Here is a 16,940-nt window from a genome sequence, read left to right as displayed (position 1 = left end):
TTGACTTTGCCATCTTACTTTCCAACCCAGATCTGTCGATTTCATGTTTGGAATCTGTGATCTGTGGCCATTGTGAATGGTCACTCAGCTGTAGCTGTGTTTTGCTTTGGTTGCTTTTGTGAGTGTGCCATTGCATTGCTGTCATTGCCCTGTACTGGTCCTTACTAGAACAATCTAGATGTTGTAGCTAGTACTTTAGTTGTACATATATAACATGTGATGTGCACATTCCAGGTTTTCACACTGATGGGTTATGGGAGTCGTAGTGATCTGATCAGCCTGTAGTTAATGATCCATTTGCAAGGCTGGTGTGGGCAGTTGGGCAGATTGGAGAGGAGGCATGCCAGAGAGAGGCTTTAGGCGATTAGGTGAGAGGTGTAGTGGCTATAATAGTTAAATAGGGAGGAATTGGGTGGTGAGGATGCATGCAGGACTAGTCAATTGTGTGACATACATGTTGTGGGTACTTACCAGACTCCCATCCCCCAGGTATTCTTGACAAGCCCTCAGGATACAGTATGTCCAAGACCTTCTCCTTCCCTGATGTCAACTGTGGAGGAGGATGTGGAGGCCCACCACCAGTCTTTTGCACAGCTATCTGGTGTCTGGATGCCATGGAACGGACCTTCGCCCATAGGTCATTCCACCTCTTCATGATGTCCTGCCTTGTGCGTGGATGACTGCCTACAGAATTGACCCTGTCAAGAATCCTTTGTCACAACTCCATTTTCCTGGAAATAGATGTTTGTTAGCTCTGTGCTCCAAACAAGTGTGGCTCTGCCCTGACAATTTCATCCACCATCCACCATGACCCTCAATTAATCATCATTGAAACGTGGGTGTTTTTGTGGGGACATTGCAGTGGTTGTGTAGACAGTGTGTGGGGGTATTGTGAGTGTAAGGGTGCAGTATTAGGTAGTTGGTGAGGTGTGGGTGCTGTGATGTGAGTTGGAGACAGTCATTGCAGATTGTATGGGCTAGTGATGTGTGTATTGTGTTAGTTGTGCTGATGTGCGGTGTGTGCTGAGTGAGATGTTTTTGTGTGCCTATAGTGTAAAAGTGCTATTTCAATATTATTGGCTACTTGGAGTATCTGAATGACATTCTGTTTGCAAAGGATTGTGGGTTGTGGGTATGTTATATAGTCCAGTGAGTAGGTGTGTTGGGTATGTGGATGTGTGTCAGGTGTGGAGTTTTAAAACTATCCAGTGTGGTGTGGCGTTCTGACTGAAGTGAGTTTGTGACTGCCGCGGTTCTCACTGCCAATGGTTTTCTGCCATGGAAGAACCCCTGTGGTGATTTGTGGCTCGTAATCTGATGGGTGGATTTTTGTCTGGCTGGCAGTGCTGGTGGTGGGACTGCCTCTTTTCTATCCTCCAGTGTCCTGGTGGTTTCAGATTTTTGGCTGTTTTTTGGCGGTCATCACAGTTTGAGTCGTAATACAGTGGTCGGAGTACTGCCAACATGGTGGTCTTCTGGCGGCCGCCACTGCGGCGGTCTTGGCAAGAGACCGCCCAACTCATAATGAGGCCCCCAGTGTTCCCTTCCTTGCATCAGTAGGAGAAGAAACTCAGATGTGTTGGTGGGCCTATTTTAAAGCACAGGAGCAGGCAAATACAGTGCCCCTGTGAAGCCAACATAGAGTCAATATGGTCTTCATATTGCCAATATTTTGGCCTTTTACCTATCACAGGCAATAGCCTCACCTACAAATGTGGAGTAGTGTTTTTATTGGTGTGGAACTGTTGGATGGTGGTTGTTCTGCCATTTGCCAGATGTTATTGAGATTTTTATCACAGAAAATAGACTTTTTTAATGGTAATATATTATATTGGTATTCTACTGGGTATCTGTTTTCAGAAATATCCAGGGTTGTAGGTAGGGGTGGGTGTGAATCATAGAGCTTCACTCTGCAGAACTCCATTGAATTCCATGAAAGCTCCACGAGATTCTGCTGGCTTCCGTGAGTGGGCTGAAATAGGCATGTTGCACTGATTTTTAGTGCTGGGAGATTGTTCAATGCAGAAAAATCAGCACAAACAGTACCATGCAACATGCCAGAGGGCTCTGCTTCTCAAGTTGATTTTTCTGAAGTTCGACTAGATTTATTACTTGATTGGCAGCTTTCTGACTATGAACAGTCCTGACCACCCACGACCACCCTCATTCGGGAAATCTCTTGGGTGCCCTCCTAGTGACCAACATCTGCCCTAGTGGACACCAAATTTCGCTATGACTCATCATCTTACCCTTGGCAAGCAGTGCACAAGAAAAAACTCTGCAAGGCTATGGTTGGCAGAATTTGCCCCAGAACTCTGCATTACATGTGTAATGCAGAGTGGCCAAAGTTTCACCAACTCCATTAGCAGAGTGGAATATATCACCCACCCCTACTTATAGGTTTCCATCGGTGTCAGCTGACGGCAGGCATACATACAACAGACATCTTCTACTGTAGCTCTCTCCATAAAAAAAAAAACATTACCTGGTGGCTAGTATGAAGGGTCCCTGCTAAAACTATTTAAAAGCCCACTAGTCTGATACTTGTACAATCGGACGACTCTGGAAAACATGTGCGTGTGTTGTCAAGGCTTGGTAATGATTTGCTCCTGTTTGAGGAATAATGGAAAAACTACCATAGTAGTGTAAATGGATGTTGAAAATATATGATTGTGGTAGATTTCCATACACCCCAGGGATGATGCCTGTGACCAAAAAAAAGGTCCTAAACTGGCCTTATACATTTAGTTGTTTTCCAAATTTTGAGAATGAACTGCACCCAGTGTATCACTCATGGGCATCCTAAACCCATAGAAAACCCACATGTTTGTGGTAGGCCCATGCCGAAGAGACATTAGGAACACAGGTAGGGATATGTTCCTAAGGAAAGGCATTGGTGGGAATTATAATGTTTAGAAAACAAATCCCCAAATCTGACAAAAGTTTTGTTCAAAACATTCTGTTGGCCAACCAGTAAGAATGAGGAAGGTCTGGCACACATTGTCAGGACCCCCAGGATGTGACTGTATATGCTGAAAATATATTGTTGTGTTATGTTTTCTTATGGCTCATGGGTGCTATCTGCTACCAAAAAGGCAGGCACTCTGAATAATCATTTCATTTTCAATTGCTTTCCAAATTTCCCAAGTGCACCATACCTAGTTTGGTACCTTTGGCCCCCCAGATCCCAAATAATCACTACCCATCTGGCACCCCATGCTCAGAGATGCAGAAAAGCATGTTCAGCTTTCACGCCTTACAAGAGATGTGTTCCTGCACTGTAAAGCATGTAGGGAATCCCACAAATCTTTAAAAAATGCAAAAAATCTAATAACCATCATGTCTAGTGTATTCCACTGGCCACCAAATTAGGGTGAAGGAAGTATGGCACCCAAAAATGTGTGGATCTTGAAAATAAAATATTTGGTTATGGGTTGTTTTCATGTGGCTTAGGGGTGATACTTCCAAAAAAAAGGAGGTACCCTAATTTGTCGGTTGACTTTCATTTGCTTTCCATATTTCATGATTAATTTAATTGCCTTTGGGCATCAAGGTCCTAAAAATCCTAAACATCACTAGTAGTCCATGCTGTGACCCTTGGAACACGGATGTGGGCGAAGCCTTCATAGGGACATGTTCCTGTGCGAGTTGGACTAGCAGGAATTTCTATGTTAAGGAAACCATACTGACAATCTGACAAATGTGACGTTCAATGCATTCTCTGGGACAGATAGTCATGTCAAGGGAGAAAGTAGTGTGTGGATTACAACAACACATAGAGCCAAATGTGCCAAAAAAAGATAGCTTACTTGGCTGAGACAGGCACTCCTGTCTGAAAAAACTAACACAGATTTTTTATTTTTTTTTTAAAGTCTCTCTACAAGACATATATAGGCCTATATCATTGGATCAGAAAGTAAACTATTCTCAAAGATCTAGCCGCACATTTACAGAAATCATTATTGAACGTAAGAACAAACGATTACCAGCACTTCTTAGTAAGATGGCAATTGGGTTAGAAGCATTTCATAATTTTTAGACTGAACTAAAGTCGTTCTTCATTACTCATACCCACATATGGCAAACTTGATGGGTCTGAAAAAAGATTTTGAGTTGTACCAGTGGGGTTATTTGTACAGCATTGTACATCAGTTGAATTTCCCTATAACATTTGTTCAAACAATTCTAACTTTATGTCAGCAGAAAATGTAATGCTTTCATTAATGAAAATCTATAATATAAATGCAGTGAAGAGGTTTTCATTGTATGTTTTTGTTCCGCTAATTGACTGATTCTTTTAAAATTGTTTGATTGATTAAGGTGCAACTGCTTCTTCCATGACAATATTGCGGAGCTGCATTCAGCCTGTACTCTGGCACCTTTGCTACATCATGTAAAATTGATGCCTTACTGTATTTAAGCTCTATTTGTAGTGTTCTACGACCCTGTGTCAGCTCCTTTATTTGTTTAATCAGCCAAGTAAGCTAACTTTTGTTTGGCACATTTAGCTCTATGTGTTCACATTCTACTCAAACTAGGCAAATAATTAAATGCATAAATCTGTGCAGTGACTTCAGAGAAACTGCATTATTAATCATGGTGGATGGTTGCCCGCCACAAACAATATAGTAAAAATCTTGTTAGGTCCAATTAAAGGTTTTATTAGTTTAAACCTGAGTTCAACCTGTGAAAGCTTTGGCACACAGTAGAAATGCTTAACTTGAGAAAATGAGTAAAACATTTAGAAATACCAAAATCTCAGCACTATAAAAATCCTCCAATTTATAAAAATAGAGAATAATCTAATGTACAAAATGACAAAAATTTAATAAGAGGATCTAGAGAATTTAATTTAAAAAAATGTGTATAAAAATAACCCAACAAGCACTAAGCACCAATGCGGACCAACTGGTTAAGTGACTGGCGTGTGTGCATGGGTCAGAAACACCAACCAGGTTCCAGCTGGCTGGAGGTTGTACCTTGGGATATAGTCTCAAAAAACAATGTTAAACTCCTTCAGCAAAGAAGGCTCCAGACTGGGTCAGAGGAGGGCTCCATAATGTTGGATGAGCATTCGGTGAGGTCACAAACTAGCAGTGGATTGTATTGGGAAAATTCCAGTGGCAGTGCACTTTGGCCAAATCGGTTTGGCAGGTTTATCATGGTCCTCCGGAAGTCTTTAAGTACAAAAAGATTTCAAGTCCAAGATTTTCAGGGATTTTAGATGAAGTACACTTACATACAGGGTTCCAGGGCCTCAAAAACATCACTTGGGGTCAAGAAGCAATCCAGCAGAAGCTAACAGCAGGGTTCAGGGCGGGTCACCTAGAACTGGCCAGCTGAGCTCTTCAGGAGAAGACCTCTTTCAGTTTGATGTGGCCCTGTAACTTATGCAGGAGGTAAGCCAACTGATCCCCAGTGTCCACTTCATTGTCTAGTTTACAAGTGGAAGCAGGTCCAACACTTCAAGTCTCCACAAAGGTCTCAAATAGCAGGTGAAGTCCATCTTCTGCTCTTCAAGTGGTCCAGAAGTGCCAGAAGAATGTGTCTTGGGGTACTATATTTATGCCTGCCACTAGCTAGTGCCTCATATAAATGTAGGATGACTCAGGACCTCTTCCTAAGCAATAGGGTAAAAGTTCCCTGGGGTAATCCTACCCTTTTTATCAGCAGTACCAGTGTGCCCAACTGCAAACAATCCTTTAGTGCCTCTCACACACTAAATGCAAGAGAAGCTCTTCTTCTCTAATGCTGCACATGCGTTCTCACCCATAAGGGCAGCCAGACCAACAAGCTATACCTCCTCTTTGGTTAGTCCAAACCAGTTCTGGAGTCTGCATTCCCCATTGGGTTCGGTGCGTGCTTGACTAGTAGGACAAAATAGGAGCCCTGTTCAGACCCCTTTAGAATAATTTAAGTTCCTGCACCAGCCCAACTTATCTCCCTGACATAGAAACAATACACACCCCAGACGAGGGCATTGTATCTTTTCATGGAGCAGATTTTACACCTCACCAAGGCCATTCACCAACTGCATGACAGCTGGAGGCTAATACAATTATCCTCCAGGAGCTCTAGGCAGTGAAAAAGTAACTTTCCAAAACTTCCTTTTCTCTAAATGTTGATAAAAACTAGACTTCACCATTACATTTGGCTTCTTAAAACAGTCCTTGAAATAGTTTCTAGCTGTTCCCCAGCCTGGGATTGTAGAATTAATATGTAACATTGCTTCACAGTAGTTCTCGATGGGCCAGCTAACATTCCTACAAGGAAATAACATTTGGGCGATAGTTATTTCAAGGACATTTTAATTTTAAATGTAAATACCGTACACCTTGTATTGTGGGCCACAAGGCCTTCATAGGGTTGACATTAATATTTAAAAGAGAGGTTTTCTCCTGTCAAAGGTGGTTAGTTATTCATGTTGAGTTGCCATTTTAAAAATTCAGAAGCCAGGCTATAGCTGTAGGTCAGAAATCATGCTTGTCTTATCAGACTAGTGGATGCCACAGGAGTGCTTAGTCCATATTTAACATTTAACATTCCATGGGTGTACATTAGACACCATATACTATGGCAATATGGGAAAGTTAAATACATCAATTAGGGTTTTAGCCAATTTCAACATCTTTTAGGGGTCAGTGCACATGCACCGTGGCCTAATTAGTGGTTTCCCAATGAACAGAGTCAAAACATTCAGCACCATCTATCCAAAAAATAGTTTGTGACCATGCACTTTCTCACAGTGGTCACAGTTGTGGCGCCTTCGATTTTGAAAACATTATGCCATTCATAAATAATTGAAAACTTCTACGTATGCATAGCATGCTCATTTGTTGGTCTGTGTTTATAATTCCTTCAATCTAAGTAAGTATCTGAACTGGTAAATAGTGTATTTTGCCAAAGCAGTTTTCACTAAAATTGATTGTGTATTGCTGTCACCAGTGAAACCAGTATCTAATTTGGCTCCCGTAAAACATACCATAATTCCAGGTGAAGGTCACCTTAAACTGGGATTCCAGAGTCCTAACATCAACAAATTATTAAAATTGTATTCTAACACATGGTAGGTTTTTTTTTTCAGAAACGACTTATTGATAGTAGCTCTACTGATGGACACAAGCCAGACAAGCTCACAGGAAGGATTGAATTTAAAGACATCCATTTCTCATACCAATCCCGACCTGATGTTCATGTAAGTTGGCAACAGCATTCAATGTTGATTCATTTATGATAATAATGGTGATCTTTGTTTTACAGGGTGTTCTTTGAAGTGGATTTGTGCTACCAAACATGCAGGTTCTCTCCCTTCAAAGACAATATTTGATAAGTCAAGTTAAGCTGATCTGCATCACATTGAAATAGATAGTCCCAGATTTACTATGATTTTGCACTAGTTTTTTTTTTCATTTTTGTGGCGCAGCCTTGGCACAAAATCACTTTTGCCATTTAATAAGCTACGCAAAGACACTTAGGTGGCTTTGCATAGATTAGAAAATGCAAAATAATGCAATGCAGCATGTAGCAGTCTTGCATTATTTTGCGTTGTGTAGGCATTAATTAACACTGTTATAGGCAGATTTAGAGGTGGGACATGAGCATTCCCATCCATCAAACCATGTGTTTCGATGCAAACCCAGATTTCCAAAGACGTGTAATCCTGGGTTTACAACAGAAAGTGTGCCAACCCACAGAGGCATCACAAGGAGAAACATCTTTATTTCTCTTTTTTTTTTTACTTTCTCACATTCCTGTCCATAATGCAGACATCCATGCCCTGTTATGCAGGGGTGCCTGTGCTGGCAAAAGACAGCAGAAAGAGGACTAGTACAAGGAGAGAGAAGAAATGTTCTTTATTTTTTATATGTGGAGCATTTCTGCTCTTTCCTCTTTCCCACAATGTAACAGCACAAGTTCCTTTCATGCACCATGTTACATGCAATCATAGTAAATATGCCCCCTAATCTTTAAAACATATTTATCTTTCAATCTACCTGAATTAAGTGTGGTCACTTACACATGGCACAACTAGCTAAATAGAAATCTGCGGATGTTGCAATGGTTAAAATGGAGAACACAAACCTTGTTTTCTTTGTCCATTTCATCAATTTCTTCAGATCATTCCCAGAGACATTTTAAGGTTTTAGTGAAATGGCCATTGCACAGGGACCTCCCGTTTCAAAGGGCCCCCAAGAAAGTGAACTTTCTCTCTTGCTGTCTATTCCTGTATGCCAACCTCTCTCCTCTCTGCTTAACTCTTCCTTGTTCACTCTTTTCCCAGTTTCATCTAAAGGACTATGGCCCCCCTGGCCAGACGTGGTTCAATTTTCTTGATTTACTCCTACTTCTGAAAGATCGTATGGCATCAGAGGGGCTTGATTTAGCCAAATATGGCTAGGAAAATTCTAAGTTTTTCAGAACAGAGCTCCCCCTAAATCTCTCCTGCCCCCAACCCCAAAATCCTCTAGACCACATTGGGCATTCCTGGAATACGGTAAACTGAGAAAATGTTGGCCAGATGAGAATTTTCCTTTGTTTACACAGCTCAGTCCCAACGCATTTGAATAGTTCGATGAAGTGAACTTTGTTTAACTGATGCTGAGACTGTCCTGATGAAATTGATGTATTGGGTGAGGATGAAGAGAAAATTCCTGTAATTCATGTGCATTTCTTTTTGTATGGTTTTTCAAATAAAAGCAGCCTCTTTAAAAGATTGCTGCCACTTGTAAATCGAGAAATTTGTTGTTTATTGGCATTCATCCCTTGAGCTATTCCTATATCAATTATCTGACCGTGTTTCTTATTCCACTTTGTTAATTAAAAATCTCCTACATTACAATATTCCTTAGTTACTGCCTTGGTTCATGTACGCATTCTCTCTAAAGACCCTCATGTGCAAGATTGTCATTACAGATATTGCAAATAACTTTCACTTCTGCTTCATTTCTCAGGGGATATTTATGTGTATGCTCTCTATAATGGAATGGAAGGGAATAGCAATTGACTTTGCAGTTGCTGCACACAAGTTGCAGTTACGCAGCTCATAGGTCATGATAGAACATATTCCTGATTAATGAATAATGACTAATTTTTAATGTGAATGGTGCACAAATTAAAATTATTTTCTTAATTCTGCAGAAGTCTGTTTTGCTTAAATTAGCCAACGAGGCGAAGACTCCATATTGAATTCAAAATGTTTCCATGTCTTCATTTCCTATTGTCCCCACAAGCAGCACTTTTGCACTGAAAAATTATTGAATGTAATATGTTTTGTAAGTCTGCTCATTTTCTATCAATGAAAATGTTGTTCTGTGTAAGGTCAAGAGAAAGCTCTCTTTCTCAAGTGTGATTGTTTAAGGATCTTCCTGTCTGACTTCAGTGAGCTCATGCATTTATTTCATAAGTCTATCGTTATTTTATGTATAACTAGATTTGTACTGTCATATGATGACAATACGGCAAAACGGGGCTAAATAGTATTCATTTCGGTCATGGTATTAGGTATTGTTGCATTGTGTTCTGTATTATGATGCACTGAGCCTATGTACCATTTTGCTCAACTCTTGCTGACGGTGTAATTTATACTGTGTATTTTTCTTTAAAAGAGGGAGCTTTCTTCTGGTTCTTAGAGAGCAGCCTCTCACTAGTCTATCTTCGAATTATTACACTTCAGGGAGACCTTCTATCAGCTTTGTGCTGCATTTATTAGCTTTTCAAAAGCTTTGTTTAACTGCATGCATGCTGAGTTCCTGAATATACCTTTGACTCAATTTGGGACCATTAATGACTAACCATTTCTTGCCTTCTGTAATGAACCTAAATAATTAATAAGCCTTTCTGGTTTAAACCTAAATCTAATCTCAAGGAAGTGTATTTAATGGAATATGTCACTGGATTTACTGACTAAAACCGAATGTGTTGAAGGGGCACATTTCCTCATATTCTTGATGACAACACTGCCCCGATCCTGCATAGGAACTTTAAAATTAAATAATCTTATACAATAGCATCAACAGTCACTAGGTTGTTGTAGGACCCCCCTGCTTTAGAAAGTGGCTGGTTATGAAGAGCGGGCAGGATTGCATAACAAACAAGTTTGAGGATTCTATTAGTGACCCAAGTTAAAGTTTTGCAGCCTCACTCCCATGCAAGCTTGTTAAGAGCTGCTCCATACTGTAACCATCATCAGATCCAAAAAAATGACGTAGTGCCTATTTTCAATACATGGCCCTGACGAAGGTGGCATACTCAATTTTGATTGAATGAGATGGTGTAAGTCCACTGAAATGCGCGTCAGCAAGGCAACTGTGAATTATCAGTCAGATGAGTGATGGTGTTTTGATTCCTATACCAGATTGGATATATATGTACTACTTTCTATCACCTTTAGAACATTTTCATAGTATTATGTAGACATACATTTCGGACATCCATCTCTGCACGAATTGGAACTGAATTTTCAGAGAAATTTGGATATTGATGATGACATTGACTTTAGTTTAGTTTTGAATAACGCTATATTTAGAATTTATGTTTGGTTATTTGACCAATTCTTTTTTTGTGTGTATGAAGTGTACATTACTTAGTATATGAGATATGTTATGTGAAGGCAAATATGTGTTTGTCTATATATATGTGATTATTTGTTTTTCTGGTGGCTTGGTGTTACTTTGGGCTCATTCTTTGGTGTTGTGTGGTCACCTATATGGTTGTCTATGTGTTGTCTTATGGCATTTTATGTATGGGATCTGTTATATGGGGGGATTGTTGTATATCAGTTTTGTCTCTTTTTGCAATTTTGTAACATTAGCATATATATTTTGCATAAATAAACCATTCTAGTGTAGTATATTGGATTTAATTACAACATCGAATGCATATATGGAATGAATAGGAGAGAGATGTGCTTTCTACTTTCTGTGTTGCAACATTCAAACATCAACCGGTGTGCCATCTGCTGATCATGTGCGTACTATTAAATTCACACTATTGTAGTAAAACAGATCATTTTCAGTGGATAACTTGAGTCATTTTACTTTCAGTCCATCTACATGTCAGGAGACTGTGGTTATGCACATAAGGAGTACTGCCAAACTCAACGATATCATCCACATACACAAGTACTTCTAAACATTTGTTTTTACTCTCTGACAGTCTAGTCCAAAGAATCCATGGGGACAGATGAAACCGATTATGTCTATGTTTTGTGAGCTCATCTTATAATATCCATCTTGCTCATCTTATAATATCCACCTTACTGAACCTATAATATCCACCCCACTAAACTAGAACTGAAAAACTTCTACTTCCTGATAGATATTCTAATACGTCATTCAAGCTGGGTGTTGTTAGAAAGTGGATTATTGGTACGGGCAGGTAAGTACCTATTCTTAGCAATAGGCCACTAACCTCCACTTAGGTCGACTTAGGTCTCAATAAGTTAAACCCAGCTCAAACCTTGGTAGCTTGGCAACGAGCAAAAAGGCTTAACTTAGGAGATACATGTGTAAAGCATTTAAAAATCACAAAACAGTAAATAAGTAAAACACAAAACACAATAAAAATACAACACTTATAAAAATAAATTATATTGATATCTTTAAAATGACATCAAAATGTTTAAAATTCAACTTATGGAGTTGCTCAAACGTCTCCAAACATTTGGATCTTCTTCCAGAGGTCTTTCTCGGGTCCTTGAAGTGTCCACAACGTGATCCAAGGTTCCAGAAGCTCTGAGTTGCTTCTTCAGAGTTGGAACTACAATTCACAGAATGCACCTGGTCAGAATCCTCAAATGGCCACTGGACGCTGGGCAGCTAGGCTCTGCTTGCAGGACTTGATGCAGGCGATTCTGGGCAGCTCCTTTGTACCTGTAGCAAACAGGGAGTCCCTTCTTGAAGCAGTAGAGGATAGGCAAAGTCCTTTTAGTGCTGAAGCCCAAAGTGTACAGCTTGTGCAGTCCTTCAGAGTGCAGTGTCCAGGTGTAGGTCAGGGGTCCAGCAGGTCAGTCCTTCTTCTTCTTATGTTCTTCCTTGTAGGGATCTGGTCGGAATTTGAGGTGTGGGTGCAGCTCTGCCATATTTATCCTTGCTCCTCGGTGAAAAACAGGGGGGGGGGGCTAGTTCTCCAATAAGATGCAGGATCCTTCCCCATGTGATGACCACTTCCTGAGAAGTGTGGCAAAAATCAGTCCTAGGGAGCTAAATTCTTCAAAAATCCATCATGGCTGAAACTGATTTTTGGAGGTTACATCTGGCTGAGCATACCCACTGGTGTAGCTAAAAATCTTAAACACACCCTTCTCCTGCCCTCTCCTGATCTAATCATGAGGGCACCTATTTGTCTGGGGGTGCAGGATGTGAGGGAGGTGCTGGGCTACTCCAAATGTCCTTCCAAGCCTTTGAAGACCAGTTTGGCTCAAATTATCCCCATCTGCTGCGGAAGTTCTCCTCCCCCAGGCACCTTCCTTTGTGTTCAGCCCAGGCCACCTCACACCTCATCAAGGCAGTCTGGCCAGGCTGCCAGAGGCTGGCCAATCAGAGAAGGGCACTACAGAGCTGAAGTTGGCAGCTTTTCAGATAGAGTTTAAAACTCTTTACCTGAACTAGTTATATTAAATCCAACAATTTTAAGTTCTGGATTTTTATTATAACAATTAATTCGATACCAAACTTGAGGTATCTGATACCTATGGGGACTTTGTTAATTAAATAAAGTCTCCCTTTTTTTTGCCTATGGAGGCCATTCACTGCAGTGAGGGAAAACAGATTTGGCTATTTTACCTCACCACAGCTTATAAAACTATTTTTGTAAGGTCCCTGCTTATAGTTACAGGGCACCCAACCCTAGGGGCACATAGGCCACACCTTAGAGGTGGCTTATATGCATAAATAAGGTAGTTTAAGACTGGAAGTACTTTTAATTCCTGTAGGAAAGTCCTTTTTTTTTGCCTGATCACCCCCACTCTTTCTGGATAGGTACTGGTGGTTACTGACTCTTGGCTGTGCCCTGGGTACTGCTTACCAGTCCCAGGGCCAGTGCTCTGTGTAAAATGGATATGCAAATTAGGCTAATTATAATTGGCTAAATTAACCTACCTATAAGTCCCTAGTATATGGTAGGGCATGTAGGTTTAGGGACCACAGCATAGGTGGTGCACACCTAGGTGCACTGCTGAGGTGCCCAGTGTCATTTTAAAAGCAAGCCTGCCTTGCTGGCTGCTTTTAAATTAAAGTTATATGCAAATTCAACTTTGGAATTAAAGGTACTTCCAAAGTCTTAAACTACCTTATTTTTACATATAAGTCACCCCTAAGGTGTGCCCTATGTGCCCCTAGGGCTGGGTGCCATGTAACTATAAGCAGGGACTTTATAAAAATAGATTTATAAGCCCTAGTGAGGTAAAAACAGCCAAATTCGTTTTTCCCTCATTGAAGTAAATGGCCTTCATAGGCTAGAATGGGCAGACTTTATTTTAAATTTTAAAGTCTCCTTAAATGTTACATACCAAGAATTTGGTATCAAATTAATTGTTGTAATAAATCCCACAACTTCCAGTTGTTGGATTTAATATAACTTGTTCAGGTAAAAAGTTTAGACTTTACCTAAAAAGTTGCCAATTTCAGCTCTGCATTGTTTTTGCTGCTGTGCTCTGATTGGCCAGCCTGCAGCAGCTTCTGCCAGGCTACCTTGATGAGGTGTGAAGTGGCCTGACTTCACACAAAGGAATGTGCTTGGGGGAGAGAAATCTCCCCTCAGCAGATGGTGAGGCAGGAAGGGGGAGGGCGGCCAAACTGGTCTTCAAAGGCAGTGAAGGACATTTGAAGCACCCAGCAACACCCCCACATCCTGCAACCCCAGACAATTAGGTGCCCCCTTGATTAGATTAGGAGAGGGCAGGAGAGGGGTGTGTTTATGATTTTTAGCCACACCAGTGGGTGGGCTCAGCCAGATGTAACCTCCAAAAATCAGATTCATCCATGTTGGATTTTTAGAGACTGTTGCCTTCTGGGATGGATTTTTGCCACACTTCCCAGGAAGTGGTCATCACAGGGGGACGACCCTGTTCCCGATTGGAGAAACAGGGCCCCCCTGCTTTTCACCCAGAAGCAAGGATAAAACTGGCAGACCTGCACCCACACCTCAGATCCCCTCCAGAAATCAACAAGAAAGGAACTAAAGAAGAAGAAGGACTGCCCTGCTGGAGCCCTGGCCTGCACCTGGACCCTGCACTCAGAAAGACTGCACCAGCTGCACACTTGGGCTTCACCACAAGAAGGACTTTGCCTGGCTTCAACTGGTTCAAGGAGGGACTCTCTGTTTGCTACAGGTGAAAAATTGCTATCCAGAGTCCCCTGCACCAACTCCTGAAAAAGTGACCAGCTGACCACTGTCCAGTGGCCAAAAAGGAGTTTGCGCCAGGTGCATTCTGGGAGTTGAAGTCCGCACTTCCCAAGGACCATCACAGAACTTCTGGACCCTTGGGGTGAGCTGCGGACCCCAAAGGAACCTTAAAAGAACATCTGGGTGAAGCCCCAGAAGTTTGGAAAAGATTTGAGAATTTTTGGAAAAAAGCTCCAGAGAGGGACCGACCCGCCGCGGAAATTCTAGCCGGCTTGCCTCAACCGCGACCCGGCCTGACTTCGTGGTTCGTCCCGGTAAAGAAAAACATCCAAAAAAGAGACTAAGTCCGAACGTAAAAAGTTGACCGGGACCTCCCAGCCATCGAATCCGAGAAGGGCTCCATGGACGTCGGATCAAGATCCAGGTTTACCCCGGTCGAAGGATTTTCATCTCGAAAAAATGACTACGTCCGAAGGTGAAAATCACCACCGAGGAAACCGACTTCGCGTATCCGGACAAGGGCTCCAGGAGGTCGGATTCAACTGGCAGGTTCGTCCCGGGGAAGAAAAACATCAAAAAAGAGACTAAGGGGGTTATTCTAACTTTGGAGGAGGGTTAATCCGTCCCAAAAGTGACGGTAGAGTGACGGATATACCACCAGCCGTATTACGAGTTCCATAGGATATAATGGACTCGTAATACGGCAGGTGGTAAATCCGTCACTTTTCCGTCACTTTTGGGACGGATTAACACCTCCTCCAAAGTTAGAATAACCCCCTAAGTCAGAAGGTAACTTTTTAACCGAGGCCTCCCGCGACTTGTAGCCGAGCAGGGCTCCATCGCGGTCGGCCTGAAAGTTTGACTTTGTCCCGGTCCTGGTGCAACCAGATGACCCGATTGGCGCTTTTTGTTTCTAAGCGCTAGAAAATAATAATACTTTAAAAATTCATATCTCCGGTTCCCCTGAACCGATTTTAATCGTTTTTGTGTCATTTTAAAGATAAAAATATAAGCTATTTTTATAAATTGGTTTTGGATTTTTAAACTGTTTCCTGTGTTTTATTTAATTACTGTTTTGTGATATTTGAATGCTTTACACTTTGTCTCCTAAATTAAGCCTTGACGCTCGTTGCCAAGCTACCAAGGGTTGAGCTGGGATTAATTTACTGAGACCTAACTGTACCTATGTGGAGGTTAGTGGCTTGTTGCTAGGTGTAGGTACCTACCTGCCCTACCAATAACCCATTTTCCAACATAATTGGAAGCAGCGACGGGATCCTGTACTTGTGTTCAATATCACGTTACAGTTTTAGGTAAAACAAATTAAAAATCCTTTAAATTGTCCTAGTGCAAAAATTGTTTTTAATTTGGATTAATTTCAATTATTGAATTTTTGTAATTTTTCTAAATTCTTGTTTCCAATTTTTGCAAAAAGTTTTTGTTGACACAAAACTAGGGAACCATGGAGCTTGATCTGGCTAGCCTACCCACACTGACAGTAGTCCAGCTTAGGGGGTTGTGTATTGAAAGAGGGTTGCCTGCAACCACTAATCTCAGGAAGGAAATCCTGATTAAATCCCTGACAGCATGGGCTGAGGCCCAAGAGGTAGAGACAGAGGAAGCTCCAGAGGAGAAAGAAAAAGGGGAAGATGCTAGCTCTAACCTTTCAGGGGAGGGAAGGCATCAGACCCCAAGTGAGGAAGAGGAGGAACGGTCCTCAGTGGATACAGTCACTAGGGGCAGACCCAAAGCTAGTGGTAGGAAGGGGGTCCTTTCAGGAGGAGAGAACCCATCCATCAGAGAAAGAGAGCTGGAAGCCCAGCTAGCCTACATAGCTTTGGAAGCAGATAAGCTTGCCCTAGAAAAGAAAAAGTGGGCAAGCAAAGAAAAAAAAGATGGAGGCAGCGAGAAAGAAACTGAGGTGTCCCTGGGTGGGGGTTTTGCCCCCAGATTACCCAAAGGGGTGGTTCCTGCCTATGTAGAGGGGGATGACATAGATAAGTGGCTGGGGGCCTTTGAGAGGGCCCTCCAGATGAGGAAAGTCAAGCCTCAGTACTGGGGTTCACTCCTTTGGGAGTTAGTTCCCAACTCTGGGAGGGATAGGCTCCTAACCATGAGTGGGGAGGATGCAGACTCATACCCCAGTATGAAGAGTTGCTTGACTAAAAAGTTTGGTCTAACCCCAGAGCAGTATAGGCTTAAGTTTAGGGACACCCAAAAGACAAGCACCCAGTCCTGGGTGGACTTTGTGGACATTTCAGTAAAAGCACTGGAGGGCTGGATACAGGGCAACAGGGTAAGTACCTTTGAGGGGCTGTACAATTTGATTATGAGGGAGCACCTTCTAACTAATTGTGTCCAAGAGAGGCTCCGCCAGTATCTAGTAGACTCTAGGTTGACCAACCCCAGAGAGCTGGGGGAGGCAGCAGATGACTGGTTAAGAACTAGGGTTAACCAGAAACCCCCAGGGGGTGATCAGAAAAAGGGAGGACATGGTTCTTCTCAGGGGAAGAACCAGGGGAAAGATGACAAAAAACCCAAAGAGTCCTCACAAGAGTCCCCAAAAACTTCTCAGGGAGGGGGAGCCCCGAGCCAAT

The 16,940-nt window shown here is 41.9% G+C and overlaps 1 protein-coding gene across 1 annotated transcript in view; it reads left to right on the top strand.

The window, feature by feature from the left end:
• The window catches only part of LOC138262461 (ATP-dependent translocase ABCB1-like), a 691,566-nt gene that overhangs the window by 213,141 nt on the left and 461,485 nt on the right, over window positions 1–16,940 (top strand). The window contains exon 7 of the mRNA XM_069212356.1: window positions 7,085–7,195. Within this exon, the coding sequence (XP_069068457.1) occupies window positions 7,085–7,195 (111 nt within the window). The remainder of the gene's footprint in view (window positions 1–7,084; window positions 7,196–16,940) is intronic.

This window comes from Pleurodeles waltl, chromosome 10 (genome assembly GCF_031143425.1).
Source record: "Pleurodeles waltl isolate 20211129_DDA chromosome 10, aPleWal1.hap1.20221129, whole genome shotgun sequence".
Lineage (NCBI taxonomy): Eukaryota > Metazoa > Chordata > Amphibia > Caudata > Salamandridae > Pleurodeles > Pleurodeles waltl.
Note: the sequence above shows the minus strand (reverse complement) of the source record. Positions and strands in the feature narration are given on the sequence as shown.